The sequence below is a fragment of the Mobula birostris genome, chromosome 12 (genome assembly GCF_030028105.1).
Source record: "Mobula birostris isolate sMobBir1 chromosome 12, sMobBir1.hap1, whole genome shotgun sequence".
Lineage (NCBI taxonomy): Eukaryota > Metazoa > Chordata > Chondrichthyes > Myliobatiformes > Myliobatidae > Mobula > Mobula birostris.
The window spans coordinates 16,587,982-16,613,006 of record NC_092381.1 but is presented as its reverse complement, the minus strand read 5'-3'; the positions used below and the strand labels follow the sequence as shown (position 1 = coordinate 16,613,006).

At 41.7% G+C, this 25,025-nt stretch overlaps 1 protein-coding gene across 3 annotated transcripts in view; it reads right to left on the bottom strand.

The window, feature by feature from the left end:
* The window catches only part of LOC140205756 (endophilin-B1-like), a 79,503-nt gene extending 54,733 nt beyond the window's left edge, over positions 1-24,770 (bottom strand). For all 3 annotated transcript variants that reach the window (XM_072273362.1, XM_072273363.1, XM_072273364.1), the window contains exon 1: positions 24,628-24,770. In XM_072273362.1, the coding sequence (XP_072129463.1) occupies positions 24,628-24,690 (63 nt within the window). In that variant the 5' untranslated portion in view covers positions 24,691-24,770. The remainder of the gene's footprint in view (positions 1-24,627) is intronic.
* Positions 24,771-25,025: the final 255 nt, after the last annotated feature.

Here is a 25,025-nt window from a genome sequence, read left to right as displayed (position 1 = left end):
TGTACCTATTTGTCTTTCTTTACAACTAGGGTCCTCCGCTCCTGGTAGGGTTGCCAACTGTCCCGTATTAGCTGGGACATCCCGTATATTGGGCTAAAATAGTTTGTCCCATACCGGACCGCCCTTGTCCCATATTTCCCCCGCTAAGGTAAAGCGTTCCTATGAAACTGTTCATACGCTGAAATGGCGTAAAGCGCAGAAACAATTACCATTAATTTATATGGGAAAAACTTTTGAGCGTTCCCAGACCCAAAAAAAACCTACCAAATCATACCAATAAAATACCAAAAACCTACCAAATCATACCAAAACCTAAAATAACACTAACATATAGAAAAGCAGGAATGATATGATAAATAGACAGCCTATATAAAGTAGAAATAATGTACAGTATATCAGAATCGGGAAGTTTAAGCCAAAACCGATTTGTAGAAAAAAAAATCGGCACGTACGCGCATGCGCACACAGATACCCGCGCAAGGCTTCATGGTCATGGTAGTCTTTCTCGGGGTAAACACAAGTGTCCCGTATTTGACTGCTACTTTTGTCCCTTATTTGGGAGTGAGAAAGTTGGCAACCCTAGCTCCTGGTAACATCCTCATGAATCTTTCTGCACTCTTTCCTGCCACATGACACCCTTCCAGTAGCTGGGCAATGAATATAAATGAATTCTCTGCACAAATTCCACATCTCCAATTTCTGGGTTGGATTTGTGAATTTCCTGAGGGTGAACTTCCATAACCTGAACAGCCGTAATGGGGTAGCTGCTGGTATTGTTTTGGAGGCAGAGCAAACTCAGTAATGACAATTATGAAATTGCATCTTTCTCCTGTGCCAAAGCAAATATAATAGTGTTTATGTGCAAGCCAAAGCATTAGTCTTTCAAAATAAAAAAAACACCACCACCACACCCAGATAGTGAGAAAATTACTGTACTACTGTGTTTCCCCCACAGTGCATTGATCCACCAATACACTTCACTAAATTCCAACTTGAAATATTACAGCACAGTTTTCTTGTACTGAAGTCAAAACTATTGCTGAAGGTTGAAGTTGTATTTCTGAGTTAATGCAAGCCCTACAATATTTTCAATTGAGCAAGTTCATTTCTGACCAACAGCTTCCCAGAATCTTGCATTAATAAGCTGTTGGACAGAATTTGGAGGACCCAAATGGCATTAGAAACTGCTGTTGGAAGAACTCTCATGTTACTTCCCCGTATACTAAAATCAGATTCTATTTGCTTCGTATTCAGAGGCAATTACCCTATACAAGGTTACAAGATTGCCTATCCAAAGAATACTCAATGTTGTCTTTTGCATTACCTAAACTCATTAAATAAAACCTTTGTAAAAACTCTTGCAGTTGTCCATTAACAGTTAATTCCTCACTGCTGAATTGTGCAAACAATTTCACCCTATTTGCCAAAACTGGAAATGTATTCAAAGCAATTCAGTAGACTGAGAAGCACCATCACTGGAAACAGAAACTACTTCCTTTCCCATCCATTGTTACCATTAACTCAAAGCTGATGATGAAAGTCTTCAAGAGGTAACATTAGTTATACAGAACAGCTGTGTTGCCCTCAACAATAAACATCCAGAAACTGAATAATATTTTACATTTTTCCTTTCATTAGGGACAGTTGAAACAAACGCCGCCCAAATTCATATTTTGACTTAGTAGCTGTGGAAAGGTAAAGTAGGAGGCCACATTTCTGAGAGGGGGCAGTTGGACAACATAATGCTTCTTAAATTTACAAATAAGACAATTTTCATCTCAAGCTTTACACATTTCCCTTGTAATATCAAGACCAATGCATTGACCATATTGGTTGCCAAGGGAAACCAATCATTAGTGGCACAGTTACAGATGCTCAAAACTTCCTGCACATTTGAAGGCAAAGAAATTCTGCAGGTCCAGAAGTTTTAACCCTATATCCTGATCATTACCAAGTTCTTTTGCCGTGGTCTCACCCAGAAGAAGTGATATCTAAAGTAGTAAAATAAGCTAAATCTAATGATGATTTAAAAAAGCGCTACTCAGAACAGAAACACCGACTGAAAAAAATGATTAGAAAATTAAATATTCTAAATACAAAATCATATACACTGTTGGAGAATAAAAATTGTGCAAAAATTCGTATTTTTGAAACGATCATGTTATTTTTATTTAAAGATACAGGCACTCTGGCTCAATGAGCCCACACTCCCCAAATACAGGCCAATGACCAATTAATCTACTAACATACGTTTTGGGATGAGAGGGGCAACTGGAGCACCTGGAGGAAACCCACAGAGTGACAGGAGAAAGTACAAACTCCTTATGGATGGCACCAGGAATTGAACAATAATTGTGATAGTATTGCGATAACTGCTACGCCACCGCGCAATATTCTCATGGCTAAACCTCATCTTCATCCTTAAATAAAAGGTATACTTGCTATTAGACGAAGCGCAGTAGAGATTCACCAGCCTGGTTCCTGGAATAGCAGCACTGTTAAATGAGAGAGACCAAGCAGGCTAGGTTTCTATACTAGAGAGTTTAGAAGATGATGGTCATCTCTTTGAAACTTACTAACTTTTTTGATGATGCAACGAAGTAGATATGGGGAAATGTGTTCCACCTACATAGGGAGTCTAGTACTTTGTACCATAGTCTCAAAATCAAGAAGCAGACCATTTAAGACTAGAACAAGAATTGCTTCAATTGCTTGCGTGATGTGCGTTTCCACCACCCTCTCCTTTCTCTGTGCAGTGGTTTTTGGTCTTTTTTAAAATTGAGTTACAGGTGTCCCCTGCTTTTCAAACGTTTGCTTTACGAAACCTCACTGTTACGAAAGACCTACATTAGTTCCCTGTTTTCGCTAACAGGTGTTTTCACTGTTACGAAAAAAGGCAGCACGCGGAAAAAGCAGCGCTCGAAAAAAAAGCAGCGTGCGCCCCAAGCAGCTGCTCCTCCCCCGGATTCGGAACGGCATTCTCACCGGCATTGCTTAAACACGGGCCTGTGAACATCCATTAGCAAGATGATCAGAAACACCTAAAAGAGCTCGTAAGGGTGTTACACTTAGTGTAAAACTAGACACAATTAAGTGTTTCAATCGTGGTGAACGAAGTAAGGACAAACTGAGTTTGGCTTGTGGAAGTTGAAGAAGATGATGTTGAAGAGGTTTGGCATCCCATGACCAAGAACTGGTAGATGAAGAGCTGATGCAATTGGAAGAGGAAAGGATAACAATCGAAACCAAATGCAGTAGCGAACAGACCGAAAGTGAAGTCGTCCAGGAACTGAACGTGAAGCAACTGCGTGAGATTTTCGCTGCAATGATAAAGTATGACTTTAATTTTGAAAGAGTACGTCGGTTTAGGGCAAGATGGTTTGAGTGCTTACAAAGAACTGTATGATAGAAAAATGTGCGAGGCTAGCAGTCAATAGATAATAGACAATAGGTGCAGGAGTAGGCCATTCCGCCTTTTGAGCCAGCACCACCATTCACTGTGATCATGGCTGATCATCCACAATCAGTATCCAGTTCCTGCCTTATCCCCATAACCTTTGATTCCACTATCTTTAAGAGCTCTACCCATCTTTTTGAAAGCATCCAGAGACTTGGCCTCCACAGCCTTCTGGGGCAGAGCATTCCATATATCCACCACTCTCTGGGTGAAAAAGTTTGTCCTCAACTCCGTTCTAAATGGCCTACCCCTAATTCTTAAACTGTGGCCTCTGGTTCTGGACTCACCCATCAGCGGGAACATGCCTCCTGCCTCCAGCACGTCCAATCCCTTAATAATCTTATATGTTTCAATAAGATCCCCTCTCAGTCTTCTAAATTCCACAGTATACAAGCCCAGTCGCTCCAATCTTTCGACATATGACAGTCCCGCCATCCCGGGAATGAACCTTGTGAACCTATGCTGCACTCCCTCAATAGCAAGAATGTCCTTCCTCAAATTTGGAGACCAAAACTGCACACAGTATTCCAGATGTGGTCTCACCAGGGCCCAGTACAGCTGCAGAAGGACCTCTCTGCTCTTATACTCAATTCCCCTCGTTATGAAGGCCAGCATGCCATTAGCTTTTTTCACTGCCTGCTGTACTTGCATGCTTGCTTTCAGTGACTGATGTACAAGATCACCTAGATCTCGTTATGCTTCCCCTTTTCCTAACTTGACTCCATTCAGATAATAATCTGCCTTCCCATTCTGACCACCAAAGTGGATAACCTCACATTTATCCACATTAAACTGCATCTGCCATGCATCTGCACACTCACCCAGCCTGTCCAAGTCACCCTACATTCTCATAACATCCTCCTCACATTTCACACTGCCTCCCAGCTTTGTGTCATCGGCAAATTTGCTAATGTTACTTATAATTCCCTCATCTAAGTCATTAATATATATTGTAAACAGCTGCGGCCCCAGCACTGAACCCTGCAGTACCCCACTGGTCACCGCCTGCCATTCCGAAAGGGACCCGTTAATCGCAAGCCTTCAGCAGACGACGAACCTCGACCTTCGACATCGAGGCAGGCAGACATAGAAGAAGATGACCTGCCTGCCCTGATAGACAATGACATGACACCCCAGTGTCCCACCACCCCAAGCCCCGGGCTGCGGACAGATACCGATTCGCGGAGAATGCAGCAGTAGCCGGGACGCACCCAGCACATCTTCAAGAAAAAAGCCAAAGTAAACAAGCTAATTAATTAGGTGCCGCCCGGCACGTAATTAATTAGCTTGTTTATTTCGGCTTTTTTCTTAAAGACGTGCTGGGTGCATCCCAGCTACCACTGGACCCCTGCATGCTTTGCGGATCGGTATCGGTCAGCGGCCCAGAGGGTGGGGGTCACCGCACCACCGCAACCTCAGATGACTCAGCCTAACACACCATCATCAATGTGCTAGATGTCTTCCTGATTCCAGTAAGTGATAGTACACTGTACATACATTATTTCTACTTTATATTGGCTGTGTACTTTTAGGTGTTATTTGGTATGATTTGGCAGCTTCATAGCTTAAAGGTTACTGGAGAGCGCTTGCGCCGTGTTTTTGCTCAGAGCACTTGCGTGAGATTTTCGCTATGGAGAACAGTGCAGCAATGACTGTGGAAAAGTATTTCTATTTTATATAGGCTGTGTATTTATCATATCATTCCTGCTTTTACTATATGTTACTGTTATTTTAGGTTTTATGTGTTATTTGGCAGGTTATTTTTGGGTCTGCGAACGCTCACAAATTTTTCCCATATAAGGAAATGGTAACTGCTTCTTCGCTTTATGACCTTCCGGCTTACCAACCACTTCATAGGAATGCTATACCTTCGGATGGCGGGGAAACCTGTATTCAAGTTTCTTGCTTTGTGGCTGCCTATAAGCAAACAAATTTCAAAGTGTATAATTTATACATACTTTGATAATAAATGTGCTTTGTATTTTCTGCCTTTCAGATTTCTAGCTTCTGCAGTTTTATTCTCAAAGTAAATTAGGTTTACAAGTTGTAGGTGGAGGCCAAGTAGTTATGATGGTACTAAATTGCGACTCCCTTGTGTTCAACTAAAAAAAAAGCTTAATTTCTACCTTTGATGTCTCTCCTTTTCAGGATGGGGGGGGGGGGAGTTCTGTTGAAGACCCTGGTATTGAGTGACACTCAGACTTTGTTTTTTTGTGGTGGTGGGGCCCGTTCATAGGGGCTTATGGCCGGCCACTTTTCGATATCCCAAGGACATGGTCAAGAAGATGAGCGCACTTTGGGGGTTCCGAGGTATTTGCGGCCCTGTGGATGGGCCAATTCTAAGCGGGTGTCGCCAAATAAACTGTTGCAGGAGAGAACGGAACATCAGGAACAGTGGATCAGCTGTAAGAAGCTCTGTACTCAACAATTTGTTCCCTCTCCCTCTCTCGTTGATGGGTGAAATTGTTGCCAATTTTCGGGACACAGAACTGGTTTAAAAACAAATGTGGCACAACAGACTTTCAACACTATTTCCTCTCTCGCTGTGAAGGGAGACACCTTTTTCCCTTTATTTTGGGGGGGGTGGGGAAGAGAGGGAGAGCACAAGAGCCTGTGGCATGAAAATTGTCAGACGAACGATTAGTTTTTATTGTACTGCAGATTATGGTCTGTATGGGGGGCTTTGCTATTCCATGCTTGGTGGGCGAGGGTGCTGATACTTTTTTTTCCAGAAGTGGGTGGGGGAGAGCCATTGCTTTTCTGCTGCTTGTGCCTGGGAGGAAGGAGAGGGGGCTGGGGTTCTAATGTTTTAATTGTCATTCATTCTTTTTGGCACTCTTCTGCTTTCATGAATGTCTGAAGAAAAGAATTCAGGATGTATTTTGCATACATTTCTCTGACATTAAATTGAACTAGTGAACTAAGATTACGAGAGGCATAGATAGAGTAGACAGGGAGCACCTTTTTCCCCTGGAGTGGAGATGTTTAATACCAGAGGGCATGCATTGAAGGTGAGAGGGGCTAGGTTCAGAGGGGATGTGGGGGGCAAATTACTTTTTTTTACTCAATGTTGGATGCTTGGAATGCGCTGCCTGTTGTGGTGATAAAAACAAATACATTAGAGGCTTTTAAGACATGTTTAGATAGGCCCATGAATGTGAGGAAGTTGGAGGGGTATGGACATTGTGTAGGTAGGAGTGTAGTTTTTGGGTTTTATTTTGATTTACCTACCTTTTAGCTGGTTTGGCACATTATGGGACAAAGGGCCTATTCCTGTGCTGTACTGTTCTATATGGGATTAGTGTAGAACTATTGTAAATGGATGTACAACAGTTGGCATAGATGCAGTGGGATGAAGGGGCTGTACGAATCATTGCCATATCAAAATTTTATTTGAAGCTTTTTTTTTTGAATCAGAATTTCTTGTACACTAGTTACATTTCTAATATCCCCCCAAACAAATACAAAATTTGGAGTATTTGAATGTAAAATTAGGCAGAAGAAGAGTTAACCACGACATTTTCCCCATTTATCCTGTGATTAAGCAACTGGCAAAATTAGGAGGCAGCTGCTGCAAACTGAATAGTGCCATTGTTCAAAATCTGTCTGTGCTCTAAAGCATTTTGGTGCTGAAAAGACATCTGGGCCAAATAGCTATTTCAGAATAAACTGTAAAGTGTTGTGTGTCCTCAATTACAATGTCAGCTTTCTATTTGCTGATTGGGAAAAAAACAATATACAAAATCCATGTTAAAATATAATACTGTGCTACCCACACAGTACAATCGTGTCCCAACAATTTCAAAGGGTGAATCAACTATTTCCGCACACACACCATCTCCCTGCTGTGCACATCCATCTTTCTAAACATGCTCCATGTTCTGGCAATATCACACTTTCTTCTCCCATTCCCTGAAACCATGATAAAAATCAAAACAAGATTTTTTGGAAATACTCAATAGGTCAAGCAGCATCTATTACAGAAGCAATCAGCACTAAAGCTTCAGGTTAATTACCTGTCATCAGAAATGAGAGATTGTTAAACAAATTTGCTTCAAGTTGCTGAGAAGGGAGAGGACAAAAGGGATATCTGTGATAGAGAGCAAGTTAATCTGAATGACAAAAATGGCAGGGGTACTGGATGAGAGAGTGGTAAAGACTTGTTTATCAGTTGATGTCTGGATGGGGAAAGAACAAGAGACATATGAAAATGATGCAAGGCCCGTCAGATACAAAAATGTTGGAAATCTGAAAGTGAAGAGTGCTGAAAATATTTGCTCTTGACTGGTGTTATAAAATTTGACTGGGTAGAAAGGCCTAAATTACTTTGCTCTGCCAGAATAATTCAATCCAATGGATATGGAATCAAAAGAAAGGTTCAGAATCCAGTATTATGAAACTGGGCAATAAAGTTAAACAAGGAAAGACACTGTAAGAGACAAGACTAATGAAAGAATGGATCTAGAGAGAAAAAAAAAATCACAAGTGTCATTCCACTAAGAGAGGGAGGCAAAATATAGGAAATCACAAGCCTGACTTCAGTGGTTGGCAAGCTGTTAAGAGGAATTATTAAGGATGAGGTTCAATGTACTTGGAAGCACACGATAAAATAGGCCAAAGCCAGCACAGATTACTTAACGGAAATTTTTTTCTGAAAAATTGATTAGAATTCTTTGATTAATTAACAGGCAGGATAGACAGAGGAGAGTCAATGGATGTTGCTTACTTGGGATTTCAGAAGGCCTTTGACAAAGTGCTGCACAATAGACTGCTAAACAAGAGAAGAGCCTGTGACTATAAGAACGATATTAACATGGACAGAGACAGGGGATCCGGCAGGAGGTAGGAAATGGGACTAAAGGGGGCACTTTCTGATGGGTGCCAGTGACCAGTGGTGTTCCACAGGGTACAATGTTGAGACCGCTTTGTTTCATGTTATATGTCAATGATTTGGATGACTGTGGCAAAGTTTGCAGACGATACAAAGATAGGTGGATGGGCAGGAGGTACTGAGTCTGCAGAAGGATTTTGACAAATTAAGAGAATGTGCAAAACAGTGGCAGATTCAGTGTAGGGAAGTGTGTGGTCATGCACTTTGGTAGAAGAAACAAAGGCGTAGACTGTTTTCTAAGCAGGGAGTTAAATCAGAAATCAGAGGTGCAAAGGTACTTCGGGAATTCTAGTACAGGATTCCCTAAAGGTAAAATTACAGGTTGATTTTTGCAGTAGAGCAAAGAAATACAATCTGCTAAAACAGATTTCAAGAAAGTGCTAAATTTAAAATAAATTCCAAATTAACATCTGCTAAATTCTCAGTCAATGAGGACAGAAGATGATGAGATTCCCAAAGTTCAAAAGTGCACTCACTGCATTGTGTTGTCATGCACAAGATACCATTGTCTGGATGAGCAAAACTCCCAAGAGTTGATGTGAGTGTTATAGCATTTCCATCCTCATACAGTTCCAGATCTGTGTGCATCTTTTGTGAAAAATGCTAAAATATTCATATCACATCCGAGCAATAAATTACAAATACAGTTACATAGTCTAATGTACCACCCAGTGACACAATTTCATACACACTAGCTTCCATGGTGCAAAGAAATAACCCTATGTTACATGAAAGCAAATTACTGGAGACTAAACAAAAATAAGAACAGCAAGTTCATTCAACACCTCATTGCTTAAGGGAGAGTACAGGAAATGCAGGATATAAAATTTTCAACAGCACAACTGCATAAGTGCGAAACATGTCCCATACCAAAAGCATCAACTTAACATGCCAAAGGTTTAGCTTGATATTATACAACAGACGACCCCAATAGGCGGACTGTGGGACAGGTCTGGACCACGCCGACCCATTGGCACTTATGTGAACGCACCTGTCATAACATGTAAATAAAGCACACGCTGCTCTAATCTATTTTAACCTCATCCCACACCGTACACTTGACCTACGCCCCTGTAGAGCGCGTGACCTACTGCAGTCCTCGACTAGACAGCGGCACGCACCAGCTACCCGCCTGTCATCTAAGCGAATTGTTAGCAGCAGTAAGTCACGGACCCTAAACCAAGAACAACATGGCCTGCGCGGAAAAGTGCAAAGTCGAACAGGCAAACCGTCAGTTCAAATCTGACTGGACTGATCAGTTTTGTTTTATTTTACCGGGCCATGCCAATGCTAAACCGACATGCTTAATATGCATGCAGTCCGTAGCTGTCTGCAAATCAGAAAATCTAACGCGGCACTTCAACACCATGCACGCTACCAGTTTTAATGCCAACTACCCTGCAAAATCAGATCAACGCAAAATGACACGAACATTGACTTCTCTAACTTCCGTTAATGCCCCTCCTCCCCCATCTGTTTTTTTTATATATATATAAAAAAAAACAGATGGGGGAGAAATGTGTGTGTGTGTGTGTGTGTGTGTGTGTGTGTGTGTGTGTAATATATATATATAAATATATTACACACACATACATATACACATACACACATTCTTTTTCTCCCTCTGTCCCTCTCACCATACTCCTTGCCCATCATCTGGGCTTCCCCCCCTCCACCTTTCTTTCTCCCTAGGCCTCCTGTCCCATAATCCTCTCCTATCCCTTTTGCCAATCACCTGTCCAGCTCTTGGCTCCATCCCTCCCCCTCCTGTCTTCTCCTATCATTTTGGATCTCCCCCTCCCACTTTCAAATCTCTTACTAGCTCTTCTTTCAGTTAGTCCTGACGAAGGGTCTCGGCCCGAAACGTCGACTGTACCGCTTCCTAGAGATGCTGCCTGGCCTGCTGTGTTCACCAGCAACTTTGATGTGTGTTGCATAAAACTTAATATTTTGAGTTTCCTTGCCCTTCTTTGAAACACATCGGGATTTTTTTTCCCAAAATTAATCTGCGCCAATATGCAGGCATTTAGCTGAAGGAAAATGTGGCTCATCGAAGGCTAGCTGGGCCAGCAATCCAACAACATAAAGGCAGTTAAGTCATCAGAACATATTGTGATCGTACCAATGTTTCTTATAGCACTGTGTATTAAAAGGTCCATTGCTTCCAAATACTTCCAAAAATTTGATGTGCAAGTATCGTCATGTTTAATGAAAAGTCTTGTTTCTTGTCATTTCTTGCTTGCAGGTTGTCATGAAGTGCCGGTGTCTTTTTAATTAAGTCTGGTGCAGTTGTAAAGTTTTACTATTTTGTTTTATTTTTATCATTTATTTTGTCAGCAGTCACTGCTCAGTTGTTAGCTGTTGGTTTTTTGCATGTGTCAGTTCCTTTGTGATTGTCAAAAAAATGGTCTCTGCATTTCCAACCTAGAGTTTTCCTCTTGTGTTTTATGACAATCTGGGCTTAATGGGAGTTTTCATCTGTTGGATCCAGTTAACTGTTAGTTGTCTGTATAACAGGATTCCCCAATTAGTTTTTCAGAAGGGCCAAATTATGTCAAGCATGCCAAAGGCCAAAACGTCCAGGGTTTTTTTTTCATTGCACCAGTAAGTTGTTTTATGGGCAGATGTTGTTGCTGCTATTACCATTATTATTATTACTGTCACTTAAAAACCTCTTAAATCCTTGGGCTTTTTGGCTCTGCAGGCTGGATAAAAATGACAAGCTTATCGCGCAGGTCACACACCCTCTCCAACACATGGCCTTTGCTCAGCCAGCGAACTTTGTGTTCCACTGACACTTCCTCCAGCAATGCCCTGAAAAGATGATGTTGCAGACTAGAACTCTCATGAATGAAATTTACCAGTCTCATCACAGTATCCATCGCCTCTTTCATTTCCCCACACAGTTTAGCGCCCAACACTGATATATGAATAATGCAATGAAATGCCAAGAGTGCTGGGTTAACAGTGGCGAACCTGCTTACCAAGCCCTTGTGTTGTCCCACCATCGACGGAGCCCCATTGGTGACAACGGACACAATTTTGCTCACGTACAAGCCATTCTTCTCAAAGAGCTGTGTCAATTCATTAAAAATTATTTCCCCAGTTGTGCGCCCAGGCAGAGGAAGCAAACAAAGTAGCTCTTCCCGGAAGGTCTTCCCATCAAAAAATCTTGCGAACATGGATAGCTCTTCCATATCGGTTCAGTCACAGGATGAGTCTATGGCTAGTAATATGGCTTCTGCTTTCTCCAAACTGGTGAGTAGATTGGAAAAACACTCCTCCGCTAAAACTTCTACTCTTCTTGTTGCCGTGTTAGCTGACAATGTCTTTATAACTTCACAACCGTTTTCTCATCATGACTTAAAACTTTGCCAACCATATCAATTGCACACGTTTTAATCAACTCAGCATCAGCGAATGGCTTCTTAGCTCCGGCAAGATTCCATGACACATGCAATGATGCAGCTGTCGCGCTCTCTTGTGCGGATGTTGACTTACAGATAGTAGAATTGGAGTGCTTGTAAGATGTTATCACATTTGCAATTTTTGCAGTTCACCAGCAACTTTTATGGGCGTTGCCTGAAATTCCAGCATCTGCAGATTTCCTCGTGTTTGCGATATTAAGTCTTATGGGAGTTTTAACTAAAAAAACAAGTTAGGCCTCACCCTACTTTTTTACACATGGGGCTCAGACATAACTACAATACTGAGTCAAAGGAAGGGATTGGACAAGTACAGGAGAATGAGTATACAGGAGTTAAAACATTGGCTCAAAAAATACAGCTCAAACAGGATGTCTAGATTGCGAATTACTTGGCTCAACATTAGGTGTTTGACAGGGAAAAAATGAGACTGGGTGGAAATAGTACAGATGATATGCAATTGAGACTTAGATCATACATAATATAGAACAGTACAGCACACTACAGGCCCTTCAGCCCATGATGCTGTGCTGTCTTTTTAACCTATTCCAAGATCAAACTCTTCCCCTCCTAAACAGCCCTTCATTTTTCTATTAATCATGAGTCACAGTTTTTTAAATGCTCCGAATGCATCCATCTCTACTACCACTTCTGGCAGTGTGCTCCACACACCCATCACTCAATATAATAAAAAACAACTTATTTCTGGCATCTCTCCATAATTTCCTCCAATCACCTTAAAAGTCCCTTTCTATCCACTCTATCTATGCCCCTTATCATGTACACCTCTATCAAATCAGCTCTCATCCTCCTTTGCTCCAAAGAGGGAAGTCTTAGCTCACTCAACCTGTCCTCATATGTTATCTAGTCCAGGCAAATGAGAACCTCTGCTCCATCCGCCAAAAGCGGAACTTCCTGGTGGCCAAACATTAATTTCAATTCCCATTCCAACATATTGGTCCATGGCGTCTCATGCCATCCTCAGGGATGAGGAGCAACACCTTGTATTTCGTTTAGGAAGCCTCCCAAACTGATAGCAAGAATATCAATATCTCCTTCTGGTAAAAAATATGTTTCCCTCCTTTTTTCCCCACACTGGCCTCTTACTTCTTCTCAACTGACCACCACCTCTCCCTGGTGCTCCTTTTCCTTCCTTTTCTCCTATGGTCCACTCTCCTCTCCCATCAGATTCCTTCCTCATTAGCCCTTTCCAACCCACCTGGCTTCATCTATCACCTTCCAGCTATTCTTCTTCCCCTCCCCCCACCTTATTAGTCTGTCATCTTAACCCTTCCTTTCCAGTCCTAAAGAAGATTCACAGACCAAAACGTTGACTGTTTATTCATTTCCATAGATGCTGCCTGACCTGCTGAGTTCCTCCAGTATTTTGTACGTGTTGCTTTGTATTTCCAGCATCTGCAGAATTTCTTGTTTGTGATATCTTGATAATTCTCCTCCGCAACCTCTCTAAAGCTTCCACATCCTTAAAAGTATTTAGCGGAAGGAGAATGTGGCTCACTTAAGACAGGATGGACTGACATTAGAAAAGCAGTGAAAAATCTGACAGATGGTGAAGACGTGAAAGTAGACACAACCTGTGCCACAGAAAACAATTACTACTTCTGCTGGTAGGTAGATAAGGAAGCAGCATAGGCAGTTAATATAGATAAGACTTTGAATGTGATTGTGGTGCGGAAATTAGAAAAGCTCCTGATACAGATATACTGCTCCAATTGACACAAGTAATAGGGTTTTACATCACAGATAAGGCATGTGCAAGTACCTTGTGGTTGACTACCAACAGCTGCAGGAACCGAGGAAGACAAAGTGGAATCATACACAACCACAACTATGAAGGATCTCATTTGTGCTGTATTGGAACCATTTCCAAGTTTGGCCAGGCAAAAATGCAAATGAAGCCAAACAAAAATTAGCATTGATATTGTGGAAGCGAGTGGGCGCAGATGAGCCACCAGTCAACGGTTTTGAAGGGATGAATGGACAATAGCAGAGTTAGATTTTTAATTAAATAATGACTAAATTTAAACAAAAGCAAAGAACATTTGTATGGAAGCCAGAAAGGAAAACTAGGAAGTAGTCATTTCACTTGTAAAGGAGCTAAGAGAGTCGTCTCATGTGCAAAAACTCAGATGGGGCATGCAAGAAAAATTCTGCTTCACGACCAAGGTAAGGGAAGGTAATGCTACTATGTGGTTCACTTGGATTTGGGAATACAAGGGAATCACTTTGGCTCTAAACACAAGAAATTTTGCAGATTATGGAAATCCAGAACACACACACAAAATGCTGGAGGAACCAGGTCAAGCAGCATCTAGGAAGAGGAATAAAGAGCCAATGTATTGAGCTGAGAGCCTTTATTAGGACAGGAAAGGGAGGAGGAAGAAGTTAGAATAAGGTGGGTGAGGGGAAGGAATACAATCAAAAGTGGTCCCCAACCACCGGGCCGCAAGCATGTGCTACCAGGCCGCGAGGAAACGATATGAACTGATATGAGTCAGCTGCAGCTTTCCTCATTCCCTGTCACGCCCACTGTTGAACTTGAACGCATGCGAGGTCTGCAAGAATATTGTCAATATTAAACTGGTCCATGGTACGCAAAAGGTTGGGGACCCCTGAGTGAAATCAAGTGAGGGTGAAGTTAGAAGGGTGGAGATGAAGTGAGAAGCTGGGAGATGATAGGTGAAAATGATTGAAGGAGGAAGAATCAAATAGAGGAGAGTGAATCACGGGAGAAAAAAAGAGCATCACAGAGGGAGGTGGTAGGCAGGTAAACAGAAGGGGCAAGTATGAGAAATGGAAAAAGAGGAGAGGAAACAGGGAAAAATTACTGGAAATCAGAGAAATTGATATTCATGCTATCAGATTGAAGGCTACCCAGACAGAATATGAAGTGTGGTTCCTCAGATCTGAAAGTAGCCTGATGGTAATAGAGGAGGTCACATTGGCCTCTTTCTCTATCTAAGATGGTTTGGGCATTATAGGTCAGGTTTCCAAGCATCCTTCAATTACTGGCTATGCATCATTCACTTGCTTGGTTATGAGCTGTAACACTAGGCAGCTAGCTCTGAATATTTAATTAGCAGAAGTTCAAATTGCCACCCCTTCCCCTCCTGCATCATCCATTTTTGAAACCAAACCATTTGTTCTTTTGATTTGTTCATATTCTGCAAAAGGTGACTATGTTATCACTGGATGAAAAAAAAAGAATTTCTCTGATGATAGGGAAAGGCAACAGGGCTGCTAATGCCGAGGAAGATGCTATATTTCTGAAAATTCCTTGAAATCTCCATGATAGCCATCGATTATGGCCAATTTCAAAACAAAGGAGATATCTCTGACTTGCAAATATTTTGTACATTTCATGCTGAACACAAAGCAGAGTTAAAAACATTACAGAATTTGAGACATGTGCAAGTACTTTGACAAATAGAAGCATTAGCCCCCTTGCCTTCTCAACAAAACATCACTTCAAATCATTTTTCTCCACATTAAGCTTTCCGCCTTCACCAATTTATCCAAAATGAGAACTGATGCATGCCATTCTTGTATCTACCAACTAGCCTGAACTTGTTTACTGTTATGAAAGGCTTCAAATAAATGAAGATTAAATTTTTCAAATCTTGCTTTTGGTTCCTCTTATTCACTGCCTTGAAAGCCGAATTCTCAAGATTGTCTAGTCCTTTTACAAAAATGATTACTGTAGCACAGGATTTCAAACTTTTCATCTTGCAGCTTAAAAGCTAAAAGTTACCTTTCGGTTTTTCTTGTCTTAACTGAATTGTGTACAATGTGAAGACAGATTAGCTTCAGTATTCAAATTATGCATTACTGCTGTGATGACAGTTTGAATTATTGTTCATGCACTGCAAAATTCCAGCCAAACAGAAATTTTCTTCTAACTTCAGTGCTGTGCAAGTCTCAGGCACATATAGCAGCTGGGGTGTCTAAGACTTTTGCACAGTACTGTAACTTTGATTTACTGCTTGCAGTTTACATTAACTGAAGACTGGTTCTTGTTTGAATTAATACCTGCTATATTCACACAACCCTAGAATATCAAGCTCACCAGGGAGCAAACCTCATTGCCATTTACAATACTGTGCAAAACTCTTTAGGCACCTTAGTGATATAAAGGTGCTTAACACTTCTGCACAGTACTGTACATTAATTGGAGACAGATATCCATAATAAATTTACTGCTCATCTCCAATAGTTCTCACAAAAGTTGGTCCACGGAATAGTACAATAACAAGCTACTTGGCTCATAATATCTATGCCAACTTAAACTGATGAAGGGTCTCAACCTGTTATGTTAACTGTTTACTCTTTTCCACTGATGCTGCCTGGCTCCTCCAGCATTTTTTGTGTTGCTTGGATTTCTAAAATTTGCAGATTTTCTCTCGTTTGTGATTAAACTAATCCCACCTGCCTGTAAATGGTCCATTCATGCCCATCATGTATCTCTTAAACAATACTATTCTATCGGCTTCCACCACTTCCCCTCAGAACAAGTTCCATGCACCAATGTCTAAAAAAACTTGCCTTGCAAGCATATTTTGAAAGTTTGTCCTCTTCTTAAATCTATGTCCTCTAAAATTTGACCCTTGGGAAATAGACAAACTACCCTATTTATACCTCTCAATTTTAAATACTTCTGTTGGATCACCACCTCAGCTTCTGCAAGAGAAAACAATCCAAGTTTTTCAACTTTTCCTTTCAGCTAATACACTCTGGACTATATCCAAAGCCTTACATCCTTTTTGTAATACAGCAAGCAGAACTGGGCACAATACTTAAAATGTAGTCTAAACAAAGTTTTCCAAATTTTATACTCCATTTCCTAACCAATTAAGTATGCTAACATCTTCTTTACCACCATATCTACTCATGCTGCCATTTTCAGGGAGCTATGGACTCTCTGCACACCAAAGCCCCTCAGGATCCTGTCATTTACTGTGCACTTTCTCCTTACGTTTGACCTCCCAAAGTGAAACACCATTTGCCATTTCTCCACTTGTATTTGCAACAGATACATCTTGCTATATCCTTTGACAACTTTCCTCACTACACACAACTCCACCAATCTGTGCGTCTTTCCAAATTTACTCATCAACCCACCTACATTTTCACTCCACTCATTTATATAATCAGAGGTCCCAGCAGATGAACATCGCTGTCGCAGGCCTCCAAGCAGAATAACACCTCTTCATCAATACTTGCATGGACAAGTCAATTTCAAATCTCATTTACCAAGTAGTCTCCTTGGATTCTATGTGCCTCAATCTTCTGGATCAACCAGTCATGAGGGATCTTGTTAAGTGCTTTATTGAAGTCAATGTAGACAACATCCACCGTCTTAAATGTGATCATTTTTACTACTTCCTCAGCAAAGCTTTATCTTGTTTGTAAGACATGACCTCCCCTACACAACTATGTGCTGATTATGTCTAATAAATCCATGTTTTTCCTCAGATATGATTAGACCCCATCTATATGAATTTTCTCCAATAGTTTCCCTATAATGCAAGGCTCACAGGCTATAATCTTCAGGTTTGTCTCTTCTGTCCTTCTTAAAGTAACAACACTGGCTCTTCTCCAGTCTTCTTGGATCTCACCTGTAGCTAAAGAGGATACAAGTATCTGTCAAGGCCCTGGCAACATAATCAATGACCCCACCAATTCCAGACATTCTCTTCTCCACCTTTCATTGGGCAGAAGATACAGAACCCCCAAAGCAAGTACCACGAGGCTCAAAAAAGACAGCTTCTATTCTATTGTTGAATGCAAGCCTAGCCCAACCTCAATCTATCTTGCTATGGCCTTCCAATTTACTTTCTGCCTGCACTGCAATCTTTCTATAACTAACAATTTATTCTGTATTATTTTGTTTTTCTTTGTACTACCTCAATGCATTACTGTAGTGAAATAATTGGTATGGATGGCATGCAAACAAAGTTTTCTGCTTCTCTCAATAACTTGGGAAAGGTTCTACTGTAAACTGTGGATTTATCCACTCAGTGTTTTTCAAATAACTGAACACCTTGATATCAGGGTCCGTCAGTCTTTGTCCAGCTCCTGGCCTTCAAGTGTGGTTCAGGCGCCTGGCAGAACCACCTTAATGACAGCAGAAGGGGCACAGGCAGGTTACTAGCACCTTAAAACCAGTTACTTTGGGTGGATGGGGCTTGTCAGCCATGGCTGGCAGATCATCTGGGAGGAAGAAAACTGATCTCAAATCTCTGCTGCCTTGTGATTACACCCACTCATAGGAAAAACTTTGGGAGTAAATCCCAAGGAAAAAATCTGGAGCTGAAGTCCCAAAGGCTGTCTTACATTGAGTTCAATGCTGCTTGGTAACTCTCCTGCGACACTGTTGACACCAAATTGTATCTGTCTTTAGCGTGAAGAGGGGGAGCCTGCTGCACGAGTAATAGCTTGCTCTCCAATTGGCAATGTCCTGATTTGCATATCAATGTATACAGCTATGGTTGACCCTGAACAAGCAAGTCTCAATAGTCTTTGTCTATGTAGGGTGTTTTGTAAGATACTATTTCATTTCATTTTTCCTGTAAGTGCCTGCAAGAAAATGAGTCGAGATAGTAGGTGGTAACATATACATATTAATAAATTTACTTTGAACTTTGATCAAGATGCCCTGGAAAATCAGCATACCCCCTCCTGATCGCACTATCCCCATGTTCTTCTCCATGCAAAGTTTTTTATTATTTAGAGATATATCACAGTAACAAGCCTTTCTGGCCCAACAGGGCTGTGTTGCCCAATTACACCCATGTGACCAACCCATTAACTTGAAAGTCTTTGGACTGGTATGAGAAAACTGGAGCACCTGGACGAAATCCATGCAGTCACGGAGAGAACATACAAACTCTTTACAGACAGTGGCGAAATTGAATACGGAACGCTGACATTCTAATAGTGTTACGCTAACCGCTACACTACTGTTTTAGTTAATGCCTTAATATCACTGAGTAAATTGTTAGCTGATTTCAGAGGGTAGCAGAGAATTAAAATACATTGTTTTGGCTTCCAAAGCAGATACCATCTAACTGGGGTAAAGCCAGTAAATTATATTCCTAAAACACCAGAGAATCAAAGGAGTTTTCAATGACAAAGCTGTTAACATTAATTAAATACAAAACTAGCAATTGTAAGGATTAAAGTAAATCAACACTGATATCTGGATTATTATTAGCCTAGTTACTTAACCACATTAGATAGCTGGCCCAGTAAATTAACCACAATGCTATTGCTTCTTCATATGATAACTATTTCTAGTACTACACAACACCAAATTAAAATAATGCTCAGAACATAAATTGAATATAACAGTGCAGATCTTGTGAAAAAATGCTCATGATCTAATCTACACCATATGTAAAGACAAGTGAATAACTTCCAACTGTAGGCCCCAGCAAAATCCAGCGTGCACTAGGACTGAGACCAGGCCAGTTACTGGATTTACTTTTTTTGGAATTAAAATTTCTTTTTAAAAAAAATGCTTCCTTTCTTCTGTGCCATCCTTTCACTGACAAAGTAAATTTGTCAAAAGGCTCAGGGTAAGTTGTGGATCACTTGGGTCAATCAGATGTTCATCATCACAGCTTGTCACACCAGACAGCCAGCCACTCTAGTGTTGTTTGGTTGATCTTGAGCAGGTCAGTGTCAGCTAAATCAGGTGAGAGTGGGCAGTTGCGCAGAACGTGTTCAATATTCTGCACCCTTTCGCCACACTCACAGGATTCGCTGGTCTTTAAACCCCACTTCACCATATTGTCTCCTGTCCTACAAACTCCTGCTCTCGCTCTGTTGAGAGTGCACCACTTCCGTCTGTCAAGCAGTACCTCGTCTGGCAACATTTCTGTGGGGTCTTGCACTGTATTGTTCGGTGGGGTTCTGGCTTCTGTTTGTTGCCAGAGGTCAATCCTGTATGTTTGGGGGGATGTTCCGTGCAGTAGTTCCTCCACTGTAGCAAAGCTTTTCCTCGATATTAGACAGTTGGAAACTGGCACATGATGATGTAGCGGGTGCCGTGGATCCGAGTTCTGTTTACCTTTTTCAAGTTTTGTTGTAGTGTGTTTTCGGATCTCTGGGGGAGCAATGCCTGCAAGTCTATAAATGATGTTACTGGATGTGCAGGTGTTAAATAGAATATTTTCAGAAATGTCTACTGATTTTATTCATTTAATCTCTATCGTAGCATGAACCCGTGGAAGGTTTAAAAAAACCACAAGTTTTACTAGTCCTATTATCAGAGAATATTAAATCTTTTGTGAACGTATTTGATTGCACCATAGATAAAGCAATTCAGGAAATATAAAGAGCTACATTAACACTTTCCTTTCACACAGTCAGCGAAAACAAGGCAGAAGATCTCTCTGTGAATTCCAGGAACCAACTGCTGTTTAAAACAGACCACAATGAACCTCACACCTAGACTTAAATTTCAGGAATTCTAGTCAAGACAAAGGGGAGCTATTGATATGTGGCTCGTTACTGATGGGTTCTAGTGCAAGTGAGGCTCCTTTGCCAACTCTGCAGCTATCATATTTTAACTGCACCAGGAGCAGCATACGTTAGTTAGAAGCCTTAAACTTGAGGAAAGATCTTACTACAACTTTAATCACTAGTGAATGGAGCAGCAACTTCAGTCTGCCAAACTTCTCAGACGTTTAATTAATAAGCAAACCAATTATCTGTAGTACCAGGTGCAGGAGTGCTCTTCTCAGTTCAGCCTTACCATCAGCATGTTATAAACTTACCCACAGTAAATGGCTCACAATTCAATTCTTGATGGAAATAGGTTCCCTATGCAACAATTAGTACCTTGCCTTGACTAATTAGATGAGCCCTATTCTGGGCATCGGTTTGGACTCACATAGTACCGAATAGAAGTCCCAAAGACCATCTTCTATCTATCGGGTTAATTGATAAAAAAAAATATTTCCATTACTGGAAATAGAAGCATACAACATATTTTTCTGTTACATTTACCTACGTTTTAACATTAGTGAACATTGCCAGTACACGTTCAGATACTGTAGTCAGGTATTAATCTTGGTGCAATTGGACACCCCCCCCCCCAGTGTGTCATTCATACACAATGGCATCTTTAAAATCTACAATGCTTATTTTTTAAAAACTGTCAGAGTCCAGAACAATAATGTGTTATGCAAGAGGAACAAATGGCAGGTCAGCCAGGAGACACAAAGTCAGGGGTCCCAACTGGCACATTGTTGAGTTGTTGTTTTCAAAGCTGCTGTGTATATTTGCTACACCATTGTTGAAGTCTTGAAGTGTTTCGTAGAGACCTTCAAAATCAGGTGCAACACAGATAATGTTGGAAGCTCTGCTTAGATAATGAAGTTGCACCTCAAAGTAGCATGGGACCTCTTACATCAAGACTAAATTCGCAAAGCATAACATAGGGCGCCCCGCACATACAATGAAAACATGTCTCACTAAAAATTAACACTCTGACCCACCCTTAACATTTACCTCCATGACAGCTTTTACGTTCCAATACATGGGCTACCTTGGAGAGTTCTTTAGGACCTAACCCATTCCCACATTTAAAAAAAAGCAGTTGCCATAAAGAACTGACAAATCATATTTTACTGCAGTAATCAAGATAACAGCATAAAACCAGCATAATAGATCTTATTAATTTTGTTTGTTTAGGACTCCAATTGGGCATTAGCAATAAACGCAACATCCATTCACCACCCCAAGTTATGGATGAAATCACGATCTTCACGAAGGAAAATCTAAAGCTTTCTTCAATGTTTCACAGAGAATCAAAGAAGCATTCTTTGTAATACAAGTGAATAAAATCTAGAAAGGATTTCCCCACATCCCTCTTTACAAAAGGGCTTACTAGGTTTCATCAGTACAGTAGTCCCACTTTTATATAGGTGGAGGGACAGGTAGTGTTGAAGAAGCAGGGAGTCTACAAAAGGACTAAGGTAAATTAGGAGAATGGGCAAAGAAGTGACAGATGGAATACAGTGACGGGAAGTGTATTGTCATGCACTTTGGTAAAAGGAAGAAAGGCATAGAATATTTTCTAAATGGGGAGAAAATTCAGAAATCAGAGATGCAAAGAGACTTGGAAGCCCTCATGCAGGATTCCCCAAAGCAGAGGTTCCCAACCTGGGGTCCATAGGCTCCACGGTTAATGGTAGGGATCTGTAGCATAAAAAACGTTGGCAACCCTTGCTCTAAAGGTTATGCCATAAATGCAATTGCACAACAGACTCAATGGGTTGAATGGCCTAATTCTGCTCCTAGTCATAGTCATACTTTATTGATCCCGGGGGAAATTGGTTTCCGTTACAGTCGCACCATAAATAATAAATAATAATGACACCATAAATAGTTAAATGGTAATATGTAAATTATGCCAGGAAATAAGTCCAGGACCAGCCTATTGGCTCAGGGTGTCTGACCCTCCAAGGGAGTTGTTGTAAAGTTTGATGGCCACTGGCAGGAATGACTTCCTATGATGCTCTGTGCTGCATCTCGGTGGAATGAGTCTCTGGCTGAATGTACTCCTGTGCCCACCCAGTACATTATGTAGTGGATGGGAGACATTGTCCAAGATGGCATGCAACTTAGACAGCATCCTCTTTTCAGACACCACCTTGAGACAGTCCAGTTCCATCCCCACAACATCACTGGCCTTATGAATGAGTTTGTTGATTCTGTTGGTGTCTGCTACCCTCAGCCTGCTGCCCCAGCACACAACAGCAAACATGATAGCACTGGCCACCACAGACTCGTAGAACATCCTCAGCATCGTCCGGCAGATGTTAAAGGACCTCAGTCTCCTCAGGAAATAGAGACTGCTCTGACCCTTCTTGTAGACAGCCTCAGTGTTCTTTGACCAGTCCAGTTTATTGTCAATTCGTATCCCCAGGTATCTGTAATCCTCTACCTTGTCCACACTGACCCCCTGGATGGAAACAGGGGTCACCTGTATCTTAGCTCTCCTCAGGTCTACCACCAGCTCCTTAGTCTTTTTCACATTAAGCTGCACACCATGTGACAAAGTTTCCTACCGTAGCCCTGTACTCAGCCTCATCTCCCTTGCTGATGCATCCAACTATGGCAGAGTCATCAGAAAACTTCTGAAGATGACAAGACTCTGTGCAGTAGTTGAAGTCCGAGGTGTAAATGGTGAAGAGAAAGGGATACAAGACAGTCCCCTGTGGAGCCCAGTGCTGCTGATCACTCTGTCGGACACACAGTGTTGCAAGCATACATACTGTGGTCTGCCAGTCAGGTAATCAAGAATCCATGACACCAGGAAAGCATCCACCTGCATCGCTGTCAGCTATGTCTTATGGAAATCAGCAGGTCAGGCAACATTTCTCAAGTTAAAGGTATACTTGATGTTTCCGATCAAGACCCTGCATCAGCACTGACAGTGCAAAGGGGAGAGAGGCAGCAGAAAGAGGTGAGGCAAGAACTGACAAGTGATAAGTGCATACAGGTGATTAGACGTTGATGAGCAGATGAATCAGATGGGGAGGGAGGGCTGGAAATAGCAATGGCTGAGCAGACGTCATAACTCTGCGATAGATGGTCCCAAGCCCAGCTGCAAAAGGAGGGTTCAGCATGGAGCTAGCACCATACTGTAAAAAAAAACCCAGAGGTACAGAAACACCAGAAGTTCCAAAGACCTCATCCCTAGAGAGGATGACCAAGAATATGGGCTACACCTGAGGCAACGTGAAAGAACAGCCCAGCACAGAAGACTCTGGTGAGCTGCTGTCAGCAGCCGATGCCTCCACAGAGGTGATGAGTTCAAGGACAGCAGATTCAATGGCCCGATTCTGCTACCATGTCCTATGGTCAGCATTCTGAGAGGTAAACACCCCTCATTACTACGAGTTACTAACTCATTGTAATGAGTTACTCACAAGTATTAATTTTAAGTATGCATTATGTAGGATGAGAAAAGGAATTGTCTATTAGATATTTTAAAAGTGACACCTCGTTTATTAAGAATGTAATGCCACAACTGGAAAAAGTTACAAGGAAATCAAGACAGCTTCCATAAGCATTTGGGAGTAAAACACAATATTCCAGTGTAAACACGTCACTGAACTTCCCAATTACCTTGAACAATAGGAAACAGCACGGTACAAATGCATTCCCGTACAATTTAAAGCTCTAGTAAAAAGGAAGAGAGAGAGAGAGAGAGAGAGAGAGAGAGAGAGAGAGAGAGACAGACCGAGAGAGACCGAGAGAGACCGAGCCCCCAGGCTAACCATTTGACAAAACTCCAGACATTGGGCGTTGTCTGGTACAGAGCAAGGTTCAACTTTATTATACGTGGTAAGGACATCTTTTATACCCGTTTTTGGACACTCCAAAGCAGACTTTTGAAGTATAGCCCGTGTTGCAAATCAATAGATCTCCACTGTTCTCGCACAACATAGACTATGGAATGCAGTACAACTCAGTGCCCCAATGCAACAGCTCCTAATTACTCAAAGTAGCTGATTCAACCAGCTACATACTATGATCAAATCATGCTAAATACTATAAATCACGAAGTAAATCTATGTAAAGCAGGAAATGAGGTAACCAACTTGCACACAGACGGCAGTGTGGTCATTGCGGCTGACCTTTGGGCAATCAGAGGGAAAGGGGTCTACTACTCTCAGCTACCGCCCTGGGCCCAGCTGCCTGTATCTCGTCGGGCCGCCTGTTGTCAGTTACCCTGCAGCCTCCGGCCTCATCGTTAGTGTCACCTCGGCACCGGCTCTATCGGGAGAAGCAGGCCGGTGACGACTAGCCCACTTTACCTGAACCGCCCGGCTGAGGAAAGTGCCGGCATCCGCCGCCAACTTCTTCACATTAAAGTCCATGGTGACACAACCGATATCGAAACCGGGCGGCACACCGCCGCCACTCCACTCGCACTCCCAACGACGCCCTACAACCCGCCTCCGCTGCGCTAAAGCCAATCAGAGTACTGATCTTACACCACTACAACCAATCAGCTATCGGAGTCGCAGAATCAACCAATTACCTGGTCGACACTGACACATCCAACAAATGCGTGAATATGACACAGGCACAGCCAATCAGAATAAGGAAAAATTCGTAGTAATGATAAGAGCATGAATAGGCTACTCGGTCCTTCAGCGATCGATCAGATCACGACTAACCTTGCATCTTTTCTTAATTCCTTATATTTTTC